Source organism: Ranitomeya imitator, chromosome 3, assembly GCF_032444005.1.
Source record: "Ranitomeya imitator isolate aRanImi1 chromosome 3, aRanImi1.pri, whole genome shotgun sequence".
Taxonomy (NCBI): Eukaryota; Metazoa; Chordata; class Amphibia; order Anura; family Dendrobatidae; genus Ranitomeya; species Ranitomeya imitator.
The window spans coordinates 838,933,574-838,959,737 of record NC_091284.1 but is presented as its reverse complement, the minus strand read 5'-3'; the positions used below and the strand labels follow the sequence as shown (position 1 = coordinate 838,959,737).

General features: G+C 44.6%; 2 protein-coding genes across 2 annotated transcripts in view; one reads left to right on the top strand and one right to left on the bottom strand.

Moving 5' to 3' along the window:
- Positions 1–26,164, top strand: part of PGAP2 (post-GPI attachment to proteins 2) — a 54,399-nt gene that overhangs the window by 11,455 nt on the left and 16,780 nt on the right. The window lies entirely within an intron of this gene.
- TAF10 (TATA-box binding protein associated factor 10) overlaps positions 1–26,164 on the bottom strand; it is a 39,788-nt gene that overhangs the window by 6,828 nt on the left and 6,796 nt on the right. Inside the window, exons 2-3 of the mRNA XM_069759581.1 lie at positions 4,166–4,323; positions 3,821–3,885 (exon numbers count right to left, since the gene is read on the bottom strand). Coding sequence (XP_069615682.1) covers positions 3,821–3,885; positions 4,166–4,323 — 223 coding nt within the window. The remainder of the gene's footprint in view (positions 1–3,820; positions 3,886–4,165; positions 4,324–26,164) is intronic.

Genomic DNA, 26,164 nt, shown 5'->3' with positions numbered 1-26,164 from the left:
CAGAATGACGGCCTTGACGCAGCTGGTGCATGACAATATGGCCCAGGCCCAAGCTGACCAGAAGCGGTGGTACGACCAGAATGCTTGTGAGAGGACCTACCAGGTGGGTCAAAAGGTGTGGGTACTGGTCCCCGTCCCACAAAACAAGCTTCAGGCAGCCTGGGAGGGTCCATACCTCGTGCACCAGCCGCTCAACGCCGTCACCTATCTGGTCACCCTGGACCACGCCCGTGGAAGGAGGAAGGCCTTCCACGTGAACATGATGAAAGCACATCATGAGCGGGAGGCTTGTGCCCACCCAGTGTGCAACCTCCCGGAGGAAGGGGAGGTAGAAACCCTCCTGGATCTGCTTACCCAAGTCAAGGCGGGTGGATCCATCGAGGATGTGGAGGTTGGCCACCAGCTTTCGGAGGACCAACGTTCCCAGCTGGGGGTCACCCTACACCCCTTTCGGGAGCTGTTTAGCAGCCTGCCCGGAAGGACTGAGGCAGCCGTCCACGATGTGGACACCGGCAATCACCCCCCGATCCGGCGTTCAGCATATCAGGTCTCTCTCGAGGTGCAGCAGCACATGCGCCAAGAGATAGACGAGATGCTGAAGCTGGGGGTGATCCAAGCATCCAACAGCGCGTGGGCTTCGCCGGTAGTCCTCGTCCCTAAAAAGGACCGGACTACGCGGTTCTGCGTGGACTACCGGGGGCTCAACGCTGTGACGGTCACCGATGCGTACCCAATGCCGCGCATCGATGACCTGCTCGATCAGCTGGCCGGGGCCAAGTACCTGACCATCATGGATCTGAGCAGGGGATATTGGCAGATTCCCCTGACCCCTAAGGCACGGGAACGCTCTGCCTTTATCACCCCATTTGGACTGTACGAGTCCACGGTGATGCCCTTCGGCATGAAGAATGCCCCTGCCACTTTTCAGCGGATGGTCAACACGCTGCTCAAGGGTCTGGAAGGGTATGCGACTGCGTACCTGGATGACATTGCCATCTTCAGTCCCACCTGGGAAGATCACCTACAGCACCTGGCGCAGGTGTTGGGGAGGATCCAGAGGGCAGGGTTGACCATTAAGCCGGAAAAGTGCCAGCTGGGTATGAGTGAGGTCCAGTACCTGGGACACCGGGTAGGTGGGGGAGCTCTGAAGCCAGAGCCCGGGAAGGTGGATGCCATCACCTCCTCGCCCTCCCCCAGGACCAAGAAGCAGGTGATGTCCTTCTTGGGGACGGCCGGGTACTATAGGAGGTTTGTTCCACACTATAGCACCCTGGCCAAGCCCCTGACGGACCTCACCAAGAAGAAGCTGCCCGTCGCAGTCGACTGGACAGTCGCCTGCGAGACAGCTTTCCAGGCGCTCAAAACCGCCTTGTCTAGCTCTCCTGTACTACAGGCAGCCGACTTCACGCGGCCGTTCGTAGTACAGACCGACGCCAGTGACTTTGGCCTCGGTGCTGTGCTCAGCCAGGTCGACACTACGGGACATGAACACCCCGTTTTGTACCTGAGCCGGAAGCTCCTGCCGAGGGAAGTGGCCTATTCCACGATGGAGAAGGAATGTCTGGCAATTGTATGGGCCCTGCAACGTCTGCAGCCATACTTGTACGGACGCCACTTCACCGTGGAAACAGACCACAACCCCCTCAGCTGGTTACACTCGGTCTCTGGGACGAATGGGAGGTTGCTACGCTGGAGCCTGGCTCTCCAGCAGTATCACTTCAGCATCCGCCACAGAAGTGGCAGAGACCATGGTAATGCTGATGGGTTGTCCCGGCAAGGAGAAGGTGTGGAAGGGCGCATGGGGGAACACAGGAATGTGATGCCCCCTAGCGCCCTCTAAAGCAGGGAGGTGTGATGAGGGAACAGCCGCCATCTTGGAACAGGCATGCTATCAGATTGGCGTGACTCCATTTTGTCTCCTGGACACAGGAGTGCTCCTGGACCCCCACCTTTGCTAATGAATAGAGTTCCTATTAGTATGCTAACGGGCTGAGCTCAGGGTAAACTGTAGACGGTAGTTCAAAGCCCCATGAGGAAACCACGCCACCAGGGGGCTTGGAAATGCTTGGGGGCTTAATTAAAACACGCATGCCAAGTGGCCACTGGATACACATCTATTATGGCAGCCCAGCCAAACCGTCTCCAACATGGAATTGTGAATTATGGACGCATCGTCCGAGGTACAGGCTCATAAAAAATATTCTCCTTACCCTAAAGAAATGGTGCATCTAATAGTGCGATTCCCGTGGCGGTGGGAGGTCTGAAACCCGAGATATAGGGATCAGCCTCCCACAGGGACCGAATGGGTCCAGGTTTGATCCCAGTACGACCGGCAGAACAAACCACAGGCGCTGGTACTGCCCGTGTGCTGATCCGATCATCCTGAGAGAAGTTATCCCATTTATTAGATATTGGAATAAATCTTGCAGGGAGACAGAGGGGGTGGAGATTGCTAAGCCCACCCAGCTGCAGGCAGGGGGGCTCAGCCAGGTATAAGAAGACGCTGAGGTCACTGGGAGGGGCTCACTCCACAGAAGAAGATGATGATGATGACATCTTAAGGAACAGGGTATGCCAGCCAGAGGGGGGCAAGCACATGCTTTCTGGGGGCTGCTCGGCAACTAAGTTTTGGACCTGCGGAAGGCTATGCCCCCCGGCTTCCACAAGCGACCTTCAACCTGGTAAATTGACCTCCAGCTTTATACCTTTAAGCCTTGTATTATTGTTGTTATATTGTACTCTGACTGTAACTCTTGATATATTGTGATTGTATATTTCTTGTAATTATCTAGTGCGCCCTTAAGGCAATTAAATCATAAATTAATTTTGGGCTGATCCTTTTACTCTGATTGCGAATCTTAGAATACCCAGGGTGGGTAACAGGGCAGTCTCCCCGGCGGCCATTTGCTCTAGGTGCAGTCCCTTTACTGGCCTGAGAGACAAAGGGGGCGCCGGAGAGCTGTGCCTGTGTAGTGACGTCACGGATTGGTGACGTGGTAGGAAGGGGTAATCCTTCACACCGCTCCTCTTATATCCCCTGTACTGTAATAAGATGTGATATCACCGCTCCTCTTATATCCCCCTGTACTGTAATAAGATGTGATATCACCGCTCCTCTTATATCACCCTGTACTGTAATAAGATGTGATATCACCGCTCCTCTTATATCCCCCTGTACTGTAATAAGATGTGATATCACCGCTCCTCTTATATCCTCCTATACTGTAATAAGATGTGATATCACCGCTCCTCTTATATCCCCCTGTACTGTAATAAGATGTGATATCACCGCCCCTCTTATATCCCCCTGTACTGTAATAAGATGTGATATCACCGCTCCTCTTATATCCCCCTGTACTGTAATAAGATGTGATATCACCGCTCCTCTTATATCCCCCTGTACTGTAATAAGATGTGATATCACCGCTCCTCTGATATCCCCCTGTACTGTAATAAGATGTGATATCACCGCTCCTCTTATATCTCCCTATACTGTAATAAGATGTGATATCACCGCTCCTCTTACATCCCCCTGTACTGTAATAAGATGTGATATCACTGCTCCTCTTATATCCTCCTATACTGTAATAAGATGTGATATCACCGCTCCTCTTATATCCTCCTATACTGTAATAAGATGTGATATCACCGCTCCTCTTATATCCCCCTGTACTGTAATAAGATGTGATATCACCGCTCCTCTTATATCCCCCTGTACTGTAATAAGATGTGATATCACCGCTCCTCTTATATCCCCCTGTACTGTAATAAGATGTGATATCACCGCTCCTCTGATATCCCCCTGTACTGTAATACTCACATCCTGGGGTCTGAAGCCTCGAATCCTGCCCGGTTCAGATAATACCCAGTGACGGCATCTGGAATCTGTCAGTGAAGAGAATAAATCTGCGGTCAGTAATGGTGTGAATACTGCGGTTAGTGACGTTGTACACTGAGGAGCTGCTGCACCGGCCGCTCCGGGATCTCTGTGCCTTCAGAGCAATATTCACAATTCAGCATTTTCTATTCAAGAAGGTTTTGATGATTGTGATCTCTGGGAGTAACATCAAGGGACAAGTGGTGACTAGACGTAACACCGCTGTACAGCACCTGCAGAAAGGAGGCAGGTGACGAGAAGAACAACAATTACCAGAAGGTCACCTACCGTAGGTGTATAATCCTCCAGCTGCATCAGGAAATCCACAAGCGGAGTGCTGGAGATGATCGGCTTAATGTCTCCATTGATGACACCGGGCGGCAGGTAAACCCCATTGGAAAGGGAACTTTCAACAGGAGCCGAGGCCGATGCTGCAGATACCGGAACTACAAGACAAAGTGATGAGAGATCAGCGAGTACAGGAGAACCGAGAGGAAACGTCCCTGTACTGAGCCTGTATTATACTCCAGAGCTGCACTCACTATTCTGCTGGAGCTGTCACTGTGTACATACATTATATTACTGATCCTGAGTTACCTCCTGTATTATACCCCAGAGCTGCACTCACTATTCTGCTGGTGCAGTCACTGTGTACATACATTACTGATCCTGACTTACATCCTGTATTATACCCCAGAGCTGCACTCACTATTCTGCTGGTGCAGTCACTGTGTACATACATTACATTACTGATCCTGAGTTACATCCTGTATTATACCCCAGAGCTGCACTCGCTATTCTGCTGGTGCAGTCACTGTGTACATACATTATATTACTGATCCTGAGTTACATCCTGCATTATACCCCAGAGCTGCACTCACTATTCTGCTGGTGCCGTCACTGTGTGCATACATTACTGATCCTGAGTTACATCCTGTATTATACTCCAGAGCTGCACTCACTATTCTGCTGGTGCAGTCACTGTGTACATACATTATATTACTGATCCTGAGTTACATCCTGCATTATACCCCAGAGCTGCACTCACTATTCTGCTGGTGCAGTCACTGTGTACATACATTATATTACTGATCCTGAGTTACATCCTGCATTATACCCCAGAGCTGCACTCACTATTCTGCTGGTGCCGTCACTGTGTGCATACATTACTGATCCTGAGTTACATCCTGTATTATACTCCAGAGCTGCACTCGCTATTCTGCTGGTGCAGTCACTGTGTACATACATTATATTACTGATCCTGAGTTACATCCTGCATTATACCCCAGAGCTGCACTCACTATTCTGCTGGTGCCGTCACTGTGTGCATACATTACTGATCCTGAGTTACATCCTGTATTATACTCCAGAGCTGCACTCACTATTCTGCTGGTGCAGTCACTGTGTACATACATTACATTACTGATCCTGAGTTACATCCTGTATTATACTCCACAGCTGCACTCACTATTCTGCTGGTGCAGTCACTGTGTACATACATTACTGATCCTGAGTTACATCCTGTATTATACCCCAGAGCTGCACTCACTATTCTGCTGGTGCAGTCACTGTGTACATACAATACATTACTGATACGGAGTTACCTCCTGTATTATACTCCACAGCTGCACTCACTATTCTGCTGGTGCAGTCACTGTGTACATACATTACTGATCCTGAGTTACATCCTGTATTATACCCCAGAGCTGCACTCACTATTCTGCTGGTGCAGTCACTGTGCACATACATTACATTACTGATCCTGAGTTACATCCTGTATTATACCCCAGAGCTGCACTCATTATTCTGCTGGTGCAGTCACTGTGTACATACATTACATTACTGATCCTGAGTTACATCCTGTATTATACCCCAGAGCTGCACTCACTATTCTGCTGGTGCAGTCACTATGTACATACATTACATTACTGATCCTGAGTTACCTCCTGTATTATACCCCAGAGCTGCACTCACTATTCTGCTGGTGCAATCACTGTGTACATACATTATATTACTGATCCTGAGTTACCTCCTGTATTATACCCTAGAGCTGCACTCACTACTCTGCTGGTGCAGTCACTGTGTACATACATTACATTACTGATCCTGAGTTACATCCTGTATTATACCCCAGAGCTGCACTCACTATTCTGCTGGTGCAATCACTGTGTACATACATTACATTACTGATCCTGAGTTACATCCTGTAGTATACTCCAGAGCTGCACTCACTATTCTGCTGGTGCAGTCACTGTGTACATACATTACATTACTGATCCTGAGTTACATCCTGTATTATACCCCAGAGCTGCACTCACAAATCTGCTGGCGCAGTCACTGTGTGCATACATTACTGATCCTGAGTTACATCCTGTATTATCCTCCAGAGCTGCACTCCCTATTCTGCTGGTGCAGTCACTGTGTACATACATTACATTACTGATCCTGAGTTACATCCTGTATTATCCTCCAGAGCTGCACTCACTATTCTGCTGGTGCAGTCACTGTGTACATACATTATATTACTGATCCTGAGTTACATCCTACATTATACCCCAGAGCTGCACTCACTATTCTGCTGGTGCCGTCACTGTGTGCATACATTACTGATCCTGAGTTACATCCTGTATTATACCCCAGAGCTGCACTCACTATTCTGCTGGTGCAGTCACTGTGTACATACAATACATTACTGATCCTGAGTTACCTCCTGTATTATCCTCCACAGCTGCACTCACTATTCTGCTGGTGCAGTCACTGTGTACATACATTATATTACTGATCCTGAGTTACCTCCTGTATTATACCCCAGAGCTGCACTCACTATTCTGCTGGTGCAGTCACTGTGTACATACATTACATTACTGATCCTGAGCTACATCCTGTATTATACCCCAGAGCTGCACTCACTATTCTGCTGGTGCAGTCACTGTGTACATACATTACATTACTGATCCTGAGTTACATCCTGTATTATCCTCCAGAGCTGCACTCACTATTCTGCTGGTGCAGTCGCTGTGTACATACATTACATTACTGATCCTGAGTTACATCCTGTATTATACCCCAGAGCTGCACTCACTATTCTGCTGGTGCAGTCACTGTGTACATACATTACTGATCCTGAGTTACCTCCTGTATTATACCCCAGAGCTGCACTCACTATTCTGCTGGCGCAGTCACTGTGTACATACATTACTGATCCTGAGTTACATCCTGTATTATACCACAGAGCTGCACTCACTATTCTGCTGGTGCAGTCACTGTGTACATACATTACATTACTGATCCTAAGTTACATCCTGTATTATACTCCAGAGCTTCACTCACTATTCTGCTGGTGCAGTCACTGTGTACATACATTACATTACTGATCCTGAGTTACATCCTGCATTATATCCCAGAGCTGCACTCACTATTCTGCTGGTGCAGTCACTGTGTACATACATTACTGATCCTGAGTTACCTCCTGTATTATACTCCAGAGCTGCACTCACTATTCTGCTGGTGCAGTCACTGTGTACATACATTACATTACTGATCCTGAGTTACATCCTGTATTATACCCCAGAGCTGCACTCACTATTCTGCTGGTGCAGTCACTGTGTACATACATAAATTACTGATCCTGAGTTACATCCTGTATTATACCCCAGAGGTGCACTCACTATTCTGCTGGTGCAGTCACTGTGTACATACATTACATTACTGATCCTGAGTTACATCCTGTATTATACCCCAGAGGTGCACTCACTATTCTGCTGGTGCAGTCACTGTGTACATACATTACATTACTGATCCTGAGTTACATCCTGTATTATACCCCGGAGCTGCAATCACAAGCTGGTGCAGTCACCGTGTACATACATTACATTACTGATCCTGAGTTACATCCTGTATTATACTCCAGAGCTGCACTCACTATTCTGCTGGTGCAGTCACTGTGTACATACATTACATTACTGATCCTGAGTCACATCCTGTATTATACTCCAGAGCTGCACTCACTATTCTGCTGGTGCAGTCACTGTGTACATACATTACTGATCCTGAGTTACGTCCTGTATTATACTCCAGAGCTGCACTCACTATTCTGCTGGTGCAGTCACTGTGACAATACAATACATTACTGATCCTGAGTTACACCCTGTATTATACCCCAGAGCTGCACTCACTATTCTGCTGGTGCAGTCACTGTGTGCATACATTACATTACTGATCCTGTGTTACATCCTGTATTATACCCCAGAGCTGCACTCACTATTCTGCTGGTGCAGTCACTGTGTACATACATTACATTACTGATCCTGCGTTACCTCCTGTATTATACCCCAGAGCTGCACTCACTATTCTGCTGGTGCAGTCACTGTGTACATACATTACTGAGCCTGAGTTACATCCTGTATTATACTCCAGAGCTGCACTCACTATTCTGCTGGTGCAGTCACTGTGTACATTCATTAAATTACTGATCCTGAGTCACATCCTGTATTATACTCCAGAGCTGCACTCACTATTCTGCTGGTGCAGTCACTGTGTACATACATTACATTACTGATCCTGAGTTACCTCCTGTATTATACCCCAGAGCTGCACTCACTATTCTGCTGGCGCAGTCACTGTGTACATACATTACTGATCCTGAGTTACATCCTGTATTATACCACAGAGCTGCACTCACTATTCTGCTGGTGCAGTCACTGTGTACATACATTACATTACTGATCCTAAGTTACATCCTGTATTATACTCCAGAGCTTCACTCACTATTCTGCTGGTGCAGTCACTGTGTACATACATTACATTACTGATCCTGAGTTACATCCTGCATTATATCCCAGAGCTGCACTCACTATTCTGCTGGTGCAGTCACTGTGTACATACATTACTGATCCTGAGTTACCTCCTGTATTATACTCCAGAGCTGCACTCACTATTCTGCTGGTGCAGTCACTGTGTACATACATTACATTACTGATCCTGAGTTACATCCTGTATTATACCCCAGAGCTGCACTCACTATTCTGCTGGTGCAGTCACTGTGTACATACATAAATTACTGATCCTGAGTTACATCCTGTATTATACCCCAGAGGTGCACTCACTATTCTGCTGGTGCAGTCACTGTGTACATACATTACATTACTGATCCTGAGTTACATCCTGTATTATACCCCAGAGGTGCACTCACTATTCTGCTGGTGCAGTCACTGTGTACATACATTACATTACTGATCCTGAGTTACATCCTGTATTATACCCCGGAGCTGCAATCACAAGCTGGTGCAGTCACCGTGTACATACATTACATTACTGATCCTGAGTTACATCCTGTATTATACTCCAGAGCTGCACTCACTATTCTGCTGGTGCAGTCACTGTGTACATACATTACATTACTGATCCTGAGTCACATCCTGTATTATACTCCAGAGCTGCACTCACTATTCTGCTGGTGCAGTCACTGTGTACATACATTACTGATCCTGAGTTACGTCCTGTATTATACTCCAGAGCTGCACTCACTATTCTGCTGGTGCAGTCACTGTGACAATACAATACATTACTGATCCTGAGTTACACCCTGTATTATACCCCAGAGCTGCACTCACTATTCTGCTGGTGCAGTCACTGTGTGCATACATTACATTACTGATCCTGTGTTACATCCTGTATTATACCCCAGAGCTGCACTCACTATTCTGCTGGTGCAGTCACTGTGTACATACATTACATTACTGATCCTGCGTTACCTCCTGTATTATACCCCAGAGCTGCACTCACTATTCTGCTGGTGCAGTCACTGTGTACATACATTACTGAGCCTGAGTTACATCCTGTATTATACTCCAGAGCTGCACTCACTATTCTGCTGGTGCAGTCACTGTGTACATTCATTAAATTACTGATCCTGAGTCACATCCTGTATTATACTCCAGAGCTGCACTCACTATTCTGCTGGTGCAGTCACTGTGTACATACATTACATTACTGATCCTGAGTTACCTCCTGTATTATACTCCAGAGCTGCACTCACTATTCTGCTAGTGCAGTCACTGTGTACAAACAATACATTACTGATCCTGAGTTACCTCCTGTATTATACTCCAGAGCTGCACTCACTATTCTGCTGGTGCAGTCACTGTGTACATACAATACATTACTCATCCTGAGTTACCTCCTGTATTATACTCCAGAGCTGCACTCACTATTCTACTGGTGCAGTCACTGTGTACATACATTACTGATCCTGAGTTACCTCCTGTATTATCCCCCAGAGCTGCACTCACTATTCTGCTGGTGCAGTCACTGTGTACATACATTACATTACTGATCCTGAGTTACATCCTGTATTATACCCCAGAGCTGCACTCACTATTCTGCTGGTGCAGTCACTGTGTACATACATTACATTACTGATCCTGAGTTACATCCTGTATTATACCCCAGAGCTGCACTCGCTATTCTGCTGGTGCAGTCACTGTGTACATACATTACATTACTGATCCTGAGTTACATCCTGTATTATCCTCCAGAGCTGCACTCCCTATTCTGCTGGTGCAGTCACTGTGTACATACATTACATTACTGATCCTGAGTTACCTCCTGTATTATACTCCAGAGCTGCACTCACTATTCTGCTGGTGCAGTCACTGTGTACATACATTACATTACTGATCCTGAGTTACATCCTGTATTATACCCCAGAGCTGCACTCACTATTCTGCTGGTGCAGTCACTGTGTACATACATAAATTACTGATCCTGAGTTACATCCTGTATTATACCCCAGAGGTGCACTCACTATTCTGCTGGTGCAGTCACTGTGTACATACATTACATTACTGATCCTGAGTTACATCCTGTATTATACCCCAGAGGTGCACTCACTATTCTGCTGGTGCAGTCACTGTGTACATACATTACATTACTGATCCTGAGTTACATCCTGTATTATACCCCGGAGCTGCAATCACAAGCTGGTGCAGTCACCGTGTACATACATTACATTACTGATCCTGAGTTACATCCTGTATTATACTCCAGAGCTGCACTCACTATTCTGCTGGTGCAGTCACTGTGTACATACATTACATTACTGATCCTGAGTCACATCCTGTATTATACTCCAGAGCTGCACTCACTATTCTGCTGGTGCAGTCACTGTGTACATACATTACTGATCCTGAGTTACGTCCTGTATTATACTCCAGAGCTGCACTCACTATTCTGCTGGTGCAGTCACTGTGACAATACAATACATTACTGATCCTGAGTTACACCCTGTATTATACCCCAGAGCTGCACTCACTATTCTGCTGGTGCAGTCACTGTGTGCATACATTACTGATCCTGAGTTACATCCTGTATTATACTCCAGAGCTGCACTCACTATTCTGCTGGTGCCGTCACTGTGTGCATACATTACTGATCCTGAGTTACATCCTGTATTATACTCCAGAGCTGCACTCACTATTCTGCTGGTGCAGTCACTGTGTACATACATTACATTACTGATCCTGAGTTACATCCTGTATTATACTCCACAGCTGCACTCACTATTCTGCTGGTGCAGTCACTGTGTACATACATTACTGATCCTGAGTTACATCCTGTATTATACCCCAGAGCTGCACTCACTATTCTGCTGGTGCAGTCACTGTGTACATACAATACATTACTGATCCTGAGTTACCTCCTGTATTATCCTCCACAGCTGCACTCACTATTCTGCTGGTGCAGTCACTGTGTACATACATTACTGATCCTGAGTTACCACCTGTATTATACCCCAGAGCTGCACTCACTATTCTGCTGGTGCAGTCACTGTGTACATACATTACATTACTGATCCTGAGTTACATCCTGTATTATACCCCAGAGCTGCACTCACTATTCTGCTGGTGCAGTCACTGTGTACATACATTACTGATCCTGAGTTACCTCCTGTATTATACCCCAGAGCTGCACTCACTATTCTGCTGGTGCAGTCACTGTGTACATACATTACATTACTGATCCTGAGCTACATCCTGTATTATACCCCAGAGCTGCACTCACTATTCTGCTGGTGCAGTCACTGTGTACATACATTACATTACTGATCCTGAGTTACATCCTGTATTATCCTCCAGAGCTGCACTCACTATTCTGCTGGTGCAGTCGCTGTGTACATACATTACATTACTGATCCTGAGTTACCTCCTGTATTATCCTCCAGAGCTGCACTCACAATACTGCTGGTGCAGTCACTGTGTACATACATTACATTACTGATCCTGAGTTACCTCCTGTATTATACCCCAGAGCTGCACTCACTATTCTGCTGGCGCAGTCACTGTGTACATACATTACTGATCCTGAGTTACATCCTGTATTATACCACAGAGCTGCACTCACTATTCTGCTGGTGCAGTCACTGTGTACATACATTACATTACTGATCCTAAGTTACATCCTGTATTATACTCCAGAGCTGCACTCACTATTCTGCTGGTGCAGTCACTGTGTACATACATTACATTACTGATCCTGAGTTACATCCTGCATTATATCCCAGAGCTGCACTCACTATTCTGCTGGTGCAGTCACTGTGTACATACATTACTGATCCTGAGTTACCTCCTGTATTATACTCCAGAGCTGCACTCACTATTCTGCTGGTGCAGTCACTGTGTACATACATTACATTACTGATCCTGAGTTACATCCTGTATTATACCCCAGAGCTGCACTCACTATTCTGCTGGTGCAGTCACTGTGTACATACATAAATTACTGATCCTGAGTTACATCCTGTATTATACCCCAGAGGTGCACTCACTATTCTGCTGGTGCAGTCACTGTGTACATACATTACATTACTGATCCTGAGTTACATCCTGTATTATACCCCAGAGGTGCACTCACTATTCTGCTGGTGCAGTCACTGTGTACATACATTACATTACTGATCCTGAGTTACATCCTGTATTATACCCCGGAGCTGCAATCACAAGCTGGTGCAGTCACCGTGTACATACATTACATTACTGATCCTGAGTTACATCCTGTATTATACTCCAGAGCTGCACTCACTATTCTGCTGGTGCAGTCACTGTGTACATACATTACATTACTGATCCTGAGTCACATCCTGTATTATACTCCAGAGCTGCACTCACTATTCTGCTGGTGCAGTCACTGTGTACATACATTACTGATCCTGAGTTACGTCCTGTATTATACTCCAGAGCTGCACTCACTATTCTGCTGGTGCAGTCACTGTGACAATACAATACATTACTGATCCTGAGTTACACCCTGTATTATACCCCAGAGCTGCACTCACTATTCTGCTGGTGCAGTCACTGTGTGCATACATTACATTACTGATCCTGTGTTACATCCTGTATTATACCCCAGAGCTGCACTCACTATTCTGCTGGTGCAGTCACTGTGTACATACATTACATTACTGATCCTGCGTTACCTCCTGTATTATACCCCAGAGCTGCACTCACTATTCTGCTGGTGCAGTCACTGTGTACATACATTACTGAGCCTGAGTTACATCCTGTATTATACTCCAGAGCTGCACTCACTATTCTGCTGGTGCAGTCACTGTGTACATTCATTAAATTACTGATCCTGAGTCACATCCTGTATTATACTCCAGAGCTGCACTCACTATTCTGCTGGTGCAGTCACTGTGTACATACATTACATTACTGATCCTGAGTTACCTCCTGTATTATACTCCAGAGCTGCACTCACTATTCTGCTAGTGCAGTCACTGTGTACAAACAATACATTACTGATCCTGAGTTACCTCCTGTATTATACTCCAGAGCTGCACTCACTATTCTGCTGGTGCAGTCACTGTGTACATACAATACATTACTCATCCTGAGTTACCTCCTGTATTATACTCCAGAGCTGCACTCACTATTCTACTGGTGCAGTCACTGTGTACATACATTACTGATCCTGAGTTACCTCCTGTATTATCCCCCAGAGCTGCACTCACTATTCTGCTGGTGCAGTCACTGTGTACATACATTACATTACTGATCCTGAGTTACATCCTGTATTATACCCCAGAGCTGCACTCACTATTCTGCTGGTGCAGTCACTGTGTACATACATTACTGATCCTGAGTTACATCCTGTATTATACTCCAGAGCTGCACTCACTATTCTGCTGGTGCAGTCACTGTGTACATACATTACATTACTGATCCTGAGTTACCCCTTGTATTATACTCACTCCAGAGCTGCACTCACTATTCTGCTGGTGCAGTCACTGTGTACATACATTACATTACTGATCCTGAGTTACATCCTGTATTATACCCCAGAGCTGCACTCACTATTCTGCTGGTGCAGTCACTGTGTACATACATTACATTACTGATCCTGAGTTACATCCTGTATTATACCCCAGAGCTGCACTCACTATTCTGCTGGTGCAGTCACTGTGTACATACATAAATTACTGATCCTGAGTTACATCCTGTATTATACCCCAGAGGTGCACTCACTATTCTGCTGGTGCAGTCACTGTGTACATACATTACATTACTGATCCTGAGTTACATCCTGTATTATACCCCAGAGGTGCACTCACTATTCTGCTGGTGCAGTCACTGTGTACATACATTACATTACTGATCCTGAGTTACATCCTGTATTATACCCCGGAGCTGCAATCACAAGCTGGTGCAGTCACCGTGTACATACATTACATTACTGATCCTGAGTTACATCCTGTATTATACTCCAGAGCTGCACTCACTATTCTGCTGGTGCAGTCACTGTGTACATACATTACTGATCCTGAGTTACGTCCTGTATTATACTCCAGAGCTGCACTCACTATTCTGCTGGTGCAGTCACTGTGACAATACAATACATTACTGATCCTGAGTTACACCCTGTATTATACCCCAGAGCTGCACTCACTATTCTGCTGGTGCAGTCACCGTGTGCATACATTACATTACTGATCCTGTGTTACATCCTGTATTATACCCCAGAGCTGCACTCACTATTCTGCTGGTGCAGTCACTGTGTACATACATTACATTACTGATCCTGCGTTACCTCCTGTATTATACCCCAGAGCTGCACTCACTATTCTGCTGGTGCAGTCACTGTGTACATACATTACATTACTGAGCCTGAGTTACCCCTTGTATTATACTCACTCCAGAGCTGCACTCACTATTCTGCTGGTGCAGTCACTGTGTACATACATTACATTACTGATCCTGAGTTACATCCTGTATTATACCCCAGAGCTGCACTCACTATTCTGCTGGTGCAGTCACTGTGTACATACATTACATTACTGATCCTGAGTTACATCCTGTATTATACCCCAGAGCTGCACTCACTATTCTGCTGGTGCAGTCACTGTGTACATACATTACATTACTGATCCTGAGTTACATCCTGTATTATACCCCAGAGCTGCACTCACTATTCTGCTGGTGCAGTCACTGTGTACATACATTACATTACTGATCCTGAGTTACATCCTATATTATACCCCAGAGCTGCACTCACTATTCTGCTGGTGCAGTCACTGTGTACATACATTACATTACTGATCCTGAGTTACCCCCTGTATTATACTCACTCCAGAGCTGCACTCACTATTCTGCTGGTGCAGTCACTGTGTATATACATTACATTACTGATCCTGAGTTACGTCCTGTATTATACCCCAGAGCTGCACTCACTATTCTGCTGGTGCAGTCACTGTGTACATACATTACATTACTGATCCTGAGTTACATCCTGTATTATACCCCAGAGCTGCACTCACTATTCTGCTGGTGCAGTCACTGTGTATATACATTACATTACTGATCCTGAGTTACATCCTGTATTATACCCCAGAGCTGCACTCACTATTCTGCTGGTGCAGTCACTGTGTATATACATTACATTACTGATCCTGAGTTACATCCTGTATTATACTCCAGAGCTGCACTCACTATTCTGCTGGTGCAGTCACTGTGTACATACATTACATTACTGATCCTGAGTCACATCCTGTATTATACTCCAGAGCTGCACTCACTATTCTGCTGGTGCAGTCACTGTGTACATACATTACATTACTGATCCTGAATTACATCCTGAATTATACTCCAGAGCTGCACTCACTATTCTGCTGGTGCAGTCACTGTGACAATACAATACATTACTGATCCTGAGTTACACCCTGTATTATACCCCAGAGCTGCACTCACTATTCTGCTGGTGCAGTCACTGTGACAATACAATACATTGCTGATCCTGAGTTACATCCTGTATTATACCCCAGAGCTGCACTCACTATTCTGCTGGTGCAGTCACTGTGTGCATACATTAAATTACTGATCCTGAGTTACACCATGTATTATACCCCAGAGCTGCACTCACTATTCTGCTGGTGCAGTCACTGTGTACATACATTACATTACTGATCCTGCGTTACCTCCTGTATTATACCCCAGAGCTGCACTCACTATTCTGCTGGTGCAGTCACTGTGTACATACATTACTGAGCCTGAGTTACATCCTGTATTATACTCCAGAGCTGCACTCACTATTCTGCTGGTGCAGTCACTGTGTACATTCATTACATTACTGATCCTGAGTTACCTCCTGTATTATACTCCAGAGCTGCACTCACTATTCTGCTAGTGCAGTCACTGTGTACAAACAATACATTACTGATCCTGAGTTACCTCCTGTATTATACTCCAGAGCTGCACTCACTATTCTGCTAGTGCAGTCACTGTGTACAAACAATACATTACTCATCCTGAGTTACCTCCTGTATTATACTCCAGAGCTGCACTCACTATTCTACTGGTGCAGTCACTGTGTACATACATTACAGATCCTCAGTTACATCCTGTATTATACCCCAGAGCTGCACTCACTATTCTGCTGGTGCAGTCACTGTGTACATACATTACATTACTGATCCTGAGTTACATCCTGTATTATACCCCAGAGCTGCACTCACTATTCTGCTGGTGCAGTCACTGTGTACATACATTACTGATCCTGAGTTACATCCTGTATTATACTCCAGAGCTGCACTCACTATTCTGCTGGTGCAGTCACTGTGTACATACATTACATTACTGATCCTGAGTTACATCCTGTATTATACTCCAGAGCTGCACTCACTATTCTGCTGGTGCAGTCACTGTGTACATACATTACATTACTGATCCTGAGTTACATCCTATATTATACCCCAGAGCTGCACTCACTATTCTGCTGGTGCAGTCACTGTGTACATACATTACATTACTGATCCTGAGTTACCCCCTGTATTATACTCACTCCAGAGCTGCACTCACTATTCTGCTGGTGCAGTCACTGTGTACATACATTACTGATCCTGAGTTATATCCTGTATTATACCCCAGAGCTGCACTCACTATTCTGCTGGTGCAGTCACTGTGTACATACATTACATTACTGATCCTGAGTTACATCCTGTATTATACCCCAGAGCTGCACTCACTATTCTGCTGGTGCAGTCACTGTGTATATACATTACATTACTGATCCTGAGTTACGTCCTGTATTATACTCCAGAGCTGCACTCACTATTCTGCTGGTGCAGTCACTGTGTACATACATTACTGATCCTGAGTTACGTCCTGTATTATACTCCAGAGCTGCACTCACTGTGTACATACATTACATTACTGATCCTGAGTTACATCCTGTATTATACCCCAGAGCTGCACTCACTATTCTGCTGGTGCAGTCACGGTGTACATACATTACATTACTGATCCTGAGTTACATCCTGTATTATACCCCAGAGCTGCACTCACTATTCTGCTGGTGCAGTCACTGTGTACATACATTACATTACTGATCCTGAGTTACCCCCTGTATTATACTCACTCCAGAGCTGCACTCACTATTCTGCTGGTGCAGTCACTGTGTATATACATTACATTACTGATCCTGAGTTACGTCCTGTATTATACTCCAGAGCTGCACTCACTATTCTGCTGGTGCAGTCACTGTGTACATACATTACATTACTGATCCTGAGTTACATCCTGTATTATACCCCAGAGCTGCACTCACTATTCTGCTGGTGCAGTCACTGTGTACATACATTACATTACTGATCCTGAGTTACATCCTGTATTATACCCCAGAGCTGCACTCACTATTCTGCTGGTGCAGTCACTGTGTACATACATTACATTACTGATCCTGAGTTACATCCTGTATTATACCCCAGAGCTGCACTCACTATTCTGCTGGTGCAGTCACTGTGTACATACATTACATTACTGATCCTGAGTTACCTCCTATATTATACCCCAGAGCTGCACTCACTATTCTGCTGGTGCAGTCACTGTGTACATACATTACATTACTGATCCTGAGTTACATCCTGTATTATCCTCCAGAGCTGCACTCACTATTCTGCTGGTACAGTCACTGTGTACATACATTACATTACTGATGCTGAGTTACATCCTGTATTATACTCCAAAGCTGCACTCACTATTCTGCTGGTGCAGTCACTGTGTACATACATTACATTGCTGATCCTGAGTTACATCCTGTATTATACTCCAGAGCTGCACTCACTATTCTGCTGGAGCTGTCACTGTGTACATACATTACATTACTGATCCTGAGTTACCTCCTGTATTATCCTCCAGAGCTGCACTCACTATTCTGCTGGTACAGTCACTGTGTACATACATTACATTACTGATGCTGAGTTACATCCTGTATTATACTCCAGAGCTGCACTCACTATTCTGCTGGTACAGTCACTGTGTACATACATTACATTACTGATGCGGAGTTACATCCTGTATTATACTCCAGAGCTGCACTCACTATTCTGCTTGGTGCAGTCACTGTGTACATACATTACATTGCTGATCCTGAGTTATATCCTCTATTATACTCCAGAGCTGCACTCACTATTCTGCTGGTGCAGTCACTGTGTACATACATTACATTGCTGATCCTGAGTTACATCCTGTATTATACTCCAGAGCTGCACTCACTATTCTGCTGGTGCAGTCACTGTGTACATACATTACTGATCCTGAGTTACATCCTGTATTATACTCCAGAGCTGCACTCACTATTCTGCTGGTGCAGTCACTGTGTACATACATTACTGATCCTGAGTTACATCCTGTATTATACCCCAGAGCTGCACTCACTATTCTGCTGGTGCAGTCACTGTGTACATACATTACTGATCCTGAGTTACATCCTGTATTATACTCCAGAGCTGCACTCACTATTCTGCTGGTGCAGTCACTGTGTACATACATTACATTACTGATCCTGAGTTACATCCTGTATTATACTCCAGAGCTGCACTCACTATTCTGCTGGTGCAGTCACTGTGTACATACATTACTGATCCGGAGTTACCTCCTGTATTATACTCCAGAGCTGCACTCACTATTCTGCTGGTGCAGTCACTGTGTACATACATTACATTACTGATCCTGAGTTACATCCTGTATTATACTCCAGAGCTGCACTCACTATTCTGCTGGTGCAGTCACTGTGTACATCCATTACATTACTGATCCTGAGTTACATCCTGTATTATACTCCAGAGCTGCACTCACTATTCTGCTGGTGCAGTCACTGTGTACATACATTACATTGCTGATCCTGAGTTACATCCTGTATTATACTCCAGAGCTGCACTCACTATTCTGCTGGTGCAGTCACTGTGTACATACATTACTGATCCTGAGTTACCTCCTGTATTATACTCCAGAGCTGCACTCACTATTCTGCTGGTGCAGTCACTGTGTACATACATTACATTACTGATCCTGAGTTACATCCTGTATTATACCCCAGAGCTGCACTCACTATTCTGCTGGTGCAGTCACTGTGTACATACATTACATTACTGATCCTGAGTTACATCCTGTATTATTCTCCAGAGCTGCACTCACTATTCTGCTGGTGCAGTCACTGTGTACATACATTACATTACTGATCCTGAGTTACCTCCTGTATTATACTCCAGAGCTGCACTCACTATTCTGCTGGTGCAGTCACTGTGTACATACATTACATTACTGATCCTGAGTTACATCCTGTATTATACCCCAGAGCTGCACTCACTATTCTGCTGGTGCAGTCACTGTGTACATACATTACATTACTGATCCTGAGTTACATCCTGTATTATACCCCAGAGCTGCACTCACTATTCTGCTGGTGCAGTCACTGTGTACATACATTACATTACTGATCCTGAGTTACATCCTGTATTATACCCCAGAGCTGCACTCACTATTCTGCTGGTGCAGTCACTGTGTACATACATTACATTACTGATCCTGAGTTACCTCCTGTATTATACTCCAGAGCTGCTCTCACTATTCTGCTGGTGCAGTCACTGTGTACATACATTACATTACTGATCCTGAGTTACATCCTGTATTATTCTCCAGAGCTGCACTCACTATTCTGCTGGTGCAGTCACTGTGTACATACATTACATTACTGATCCTGAGTTACCTCCTGTATTATACTCCAGAGCTGCTCTCACTATTCTGCTGGTGCAGTCACTGTGTACATACATTACATTACTGATCCTGAGTTACATCCTGTATTATACCCCAGAGCTGCACTCACTATTCTGCTGGTGCAGTCACTGTGTACATACATTACTGATCCTGAGTTACATCCTGTATTATACTCCAGAGCTGCACTCACTATTCTGCTGGTGCAGTCACTGTGTACATACATTACATTACTGATCCTGAGTTACATCCTGTATTATACTCCAGAGCTGCACTCACTATTCTGCTGGTGCAGTCACTGTGTACATACATTACATTACTGATCCTGAGTTACATCCTGTATTATACCCCAGAGCTGCACTCACTATTCTGCTGGTGCAGTCACTGTGTACATACATTACATTACTGATCCTGAGTTACCTCCTGTATTATACTCCAGAGCTGCTCTCACTATTCTGCTGCAGTCATTGTGTACATACATTACATTACTGATCCTGAGTTACATCCTGTATTATTCCCCAGAGCTGCACTCACTATTCTGCTGGTGCAGTCACTGTGTACATACATTACATTACTGATCCTGAGTTACATCCTGTATTATACCCCAGAGCTGCACTCACTATTCTGCTGGTGCAGTCACTGTGTACATACATTACATTACTGATCCTGAGTTACATCCTGTATTATACTCCAGAGCTGCACTCACTATTCTGCTGCAGTCATTGTGTACATAGATTACATTACTGATCCTGAGTTACCTCCTGTATTATACTCCAGAGCTGCACTCACTATTCTGCTGCAGTCATTGTGTACATAGATTACATTACTGATCCTGAGTTACCTCCTGTATTATACTCCAGAGCTGCACTCACTATTCTGCTGGTGCAGTCACTGTGTACATACATTACATTACTGATCCTGAGTTACATCCTGTATTATACCCCAGAGCTGCACTCACTATTCTGCTGGTGCAGTCACTGTGTACATACATTACATTACTGATCCTGAGTTACATCCTGTATTATACCCCAGAGCTGCACTCACTATTCTGCTGGTGCAGTCACTGTGTACATACATTACATTACTGATCCTGAGTTACATCCTGTATTATTCTCCAGAGCTGCACTCACTATTCTGCTGGTGCAGTCACTGTGTACATACATTACATTACTGATCCTGAGTTACCTCCTGTATTATACTCCAGAGCTGCACTCACTATTCTGCTGGTGCAGTCACTGTGTACATACATTACATTACATTACTGATCCTGAGTTACATCCTGTATTATACCCCAGAGCTGCACTCACTATTCTGCTGGTGCAGTCACTGTGTACATACATTACATTACTGATCCTGAGTTACATCCTGTATTATACCCCAGAGCTGCACTCACTATTCTGCTGGTGCAGTCACTGTGTACATACATTACATTACTGATCCTGAGTTACATCCTGTATTATACCCCAGAGCTGCACTCACTATTCTGCTGGTGCAGTCACTGTGTACATACATTACATTACTGATCCTGAGTTACATCCTGTATTATACCCCAGAGCTGCACTCACTATTCTGCTGGTGCAGTCACTGTGTACATACATTACAGTACTGATCCTGAGTTACCTCCTGTATTATACTCCAGAGCTGCTCTCACTATTCTGCTGGTGCAGTCACTGTGTACATACATTACATTACTGATCCTGAGTTACATCCTGTATTATTCTCCAGAGCTGCACTCACTATTCTGCTGGTGCAGTCACTGTGTACATACATTACATTACTGATCCAGAGTTACCTCCTGTATTATACTCCAGAGCTGCTCTCACTATTCTGCTGGTGCAGTCACTGTGTACATACATTACATTACTGATCCTGAGTTACCTCCTGTATTATACCCCAGAGCTGCACTCACTATTCTGCTGGTGCAGTCACTGTGTACATACATTACATTACTGATCCTGAGTTACATCCTGTATTATTCTCCAGAGCTGCACTCACTATTCTGCTGGTGCAGTCACTGTGTACATACATTACATTACTGATCCTGAGTTACCTCCTGTATTATACTCCAGAGCTGCACTCACTATTCTGCTGGTGCAGTCACTGTGTACATACATTACATTACATTACTGATCCTGAGTTACATCCTGTATTATACCCCAGAGCTGCACTCACTATTCTGCTGGTGCAGTCACTGTGTACATACATTACATTACTGATCCTGAGTTACATCCTGTATTATACCCCAGAGCTGCACTCACTATTCTGCTGGTGCAGTCACTGTGTACATACATTACATTACTGATCCTGAGTTACATCCTGTATTATACCCCAGAGCTGCACTCACTATTCTGCTGGTGCAGTCACTGTGTACATACATTACATTACTGATCCTGAGTTACATCCTGTATTATACCCCAGAGCTGCACTCACTATTCTGCTGGTGCAGTCACTGTGTACATACATTACATTACTGATCCTGAGTTACCTCCTGTATTATACTCCAGAGCTGCTCTCACTATTCTGCTGGTGCAGTCACTGTGTACATACATTACATTACTGATCCTGAGTTACATCCTGTATTATTCTCCAGAGCTGCACTCACTATTCTGCAGGTGCAGTCACTGTGTACATACATTACATTACTGATCCTGAGTTACCTCCTGTATTATACTCCAGAGCTGCTCTCACTATTCTGCTGCAGTCATTGTGTACATACATTACATTACTGATCCTGAGTTACATCCTGTATTATTCCCCAGAGCTGCACTCACTATTCTGCTGGTGCAGTCACTGTGTACATACATTACATTACTGATCCTGACTTACATCCTGTATTATACCCCAGAGCTGCACTCACTATTCTGCTGGTGCAGTCACTGTGTACATACATTACATTACTGATCCTGAGTTACATCCTGTATTATACTCCAGAGCTGCACTCACTATTCTGCTGGTGCAGTCACTGTGTACATACATTACATTACTGATCCTGAGTTACATCCTGTATTATACTCCAGAGCTGCACTCACTATTCTGGTGCAGTCATTGTGTACATAGATTACATTACTGATCCTGAGTTACCTCCTGTATTATACTCCAGAGCTGCACTCACTATTCTGGTGCAGTCATTGTGTACATAGATTACATTACTGATCCTGAGTTACCTCCTGTATTATACTCCAGAGCTACACTCACTATTCTGCTGGTGCAGTCACTGTGTACATACATTACATTACTGATCCTGAGTTACATCCTGTATTATACTCCAGAGCTGCACTCACTATTCTGCTGGTGCAGTCACTGTGTACATACATTACATTACTGATCCTGAGTTACATCCTGTATTATACCCCAGAGCTGCACTCACTATTCTGCTGGTGCAGTCACTGTGTACATACATTACAGTACTGATCCTGAGTTACCTCCTGTATTATACTCCAGAGCTGCTCTCACTATTCTGCTGGTGCAGTCACTGTGTACATACATTACATTACTGATCCTGAGTTACATCCTGTATTATTCTCCAGAGCTGCACTCACTATTCTGCTGGTGCAGTCACTGTGTACATACATTACATTACTGATCCAGAGTTACCTCCTGTATTATACTCCAGAGCTGCTCTCACTATTCTGCTGGTGCAGTCACTGTGTACATACATTACATTACTGATCCTGAGTTACCTCCTGTATTATACCCCAGAGCTGCACTCACTATTCTGCTGGTGCAGTCACTGTGTACATACATTACATTACTGATCCTGAGTTACATCCTGTATTATACCCCAGAGCTGCACTCACTATTCTGCTGGTGCAGTCACTGTGTACATACATTACAGTACTGATCCTGAGTTACCTCCTGTATTATACTCCAGAGCTGCTCTCACTATTCTGCTGGTGCAGTCACTGTGTACATACATTACATTACTGATCCTGAGTTACATCCTGTATTATTCTCCAGAGCTGCACTCACTATTCTGCTGGTGCAGTCACTGTGTACATACATTACATTACTGATCCAGAGTTACCTCCTGTATTATACTCCAGAGCTGCTCTCACTATTCTGCTGGTGCAGTCACTGTGTACATACATTACATTACTGATCCTGAGTTACCTCCTGTATTATACCCCAGAGCTGCACTCACTATTCTGCTGGTGCAGTCACTGTGTACATACATTACATTACTGATCCTGAGTTACATCCTGTATTATTCTCCAGAGCTGCACTCACTATTCTGCTGGTGCAGTCACTGTGTACATACATTACATTACTGATCCTGAGTTACCTCCTGTATTATACTCCAGAGCTGCACTCACTATTCTGCTGGTGCAGTCACTGTGTACATACATTACATTACATTACTGATCCTGAGTTACATCCTGTATTATACCCCAGAGCTGCACTCACTATTCTGCTGGTGCAGTCACTGTGTACATACATTACATTACTGATCCTGAGTTACATCCTGTATTATACCCCAGAGCTGCACTCACTATTCTGCTGGTGCAGTCACTGTGTACATACATTACATTACTGATCCTGAGTTACATCCTGTATTATACCCCAGAGCTGCACTCACTATTCTGCTGGTGCAGTCACTGTGTACATACATTACATTACTGATCCTGAGTTACATCCTGTATTATACCCCAGAGCTGCACTCACTATTCTGCTGGTGCAGTCACTGTGTACATACATTACATTACTGATCCTGAGTTACCTCCTGTATTATACTCCAGAGCTGCTCTCACTATTCTGCTGGTGCAGTCACTGTGTACATACATTACATTACTGATCCTGAGTTACATCCTGTATTATTCTCCAGAGCTGCACTCACTATTCTGCTGGTGCAGTCACTGTGTACATACATTACATTACTGATCCTGAGTTACCTCCTGTATTATACTCCAGAGCTGCTCTCACTATTCTGCTGCAGTCATTGTGTACATACATTACATTACTGATCCTGAGTTACATCCTGTATTATTCCCCAGAGCTGCACTCACTATTCTGCTGGTGCAGTCACTGTGTACATACATTACATTACTGATCCTGAGTTACATCCTGTATTATACCCCAGAGCTGCACTCACTATTCTGCTGGTGCAGTCACTGTGTACATACATTACATTACTGATCCTGAGTTACATCCTGTATTATACTCCAGAGCTGCACTCACTATTCTGCTGGTGCAGTCACTGTGTACATACATTACATTACTGATCCTGAGTTACATCCTGTATTATACTCCAGAGCTGCACTCACTATTCTGGTGCAGTCATTGTGTACATAGATTACATTACTGATCCTGAGTTACCTCCTGTATTATACTCCAGAGCTGCACTCACTATTCTGCTGCAGTCATTGTGTACATAGATTACATTACTGATCCTGAGTTACCTCCTGTATTATACTCCAGAGCTGCGATGCTGAAGTTGGTTTCTTATTCGTTCAGTTTCTTATTCGGCTATTTTTTATTTTCTGTTTTTTTCAGGTTTTGGTATAAAAATAAACCATTCTGAGTATATAATAATATGCGGTCATGTGTCCTTTTGTGAATACACTTAAAAACAGATACAAAATTTAGAAGGCTGGCACAAAAATGGGCATCAAAGTGGGCACTGAGGTATGGTATTGAAGGGGTTAAATGCCTTTGTGCCACTGATTTAACACCTGATTTACATATTTACTGATGCCCCACATGAAATCCATGTCACTCCAGCCTGGCACAAATGGGTTCTGGGCATCAA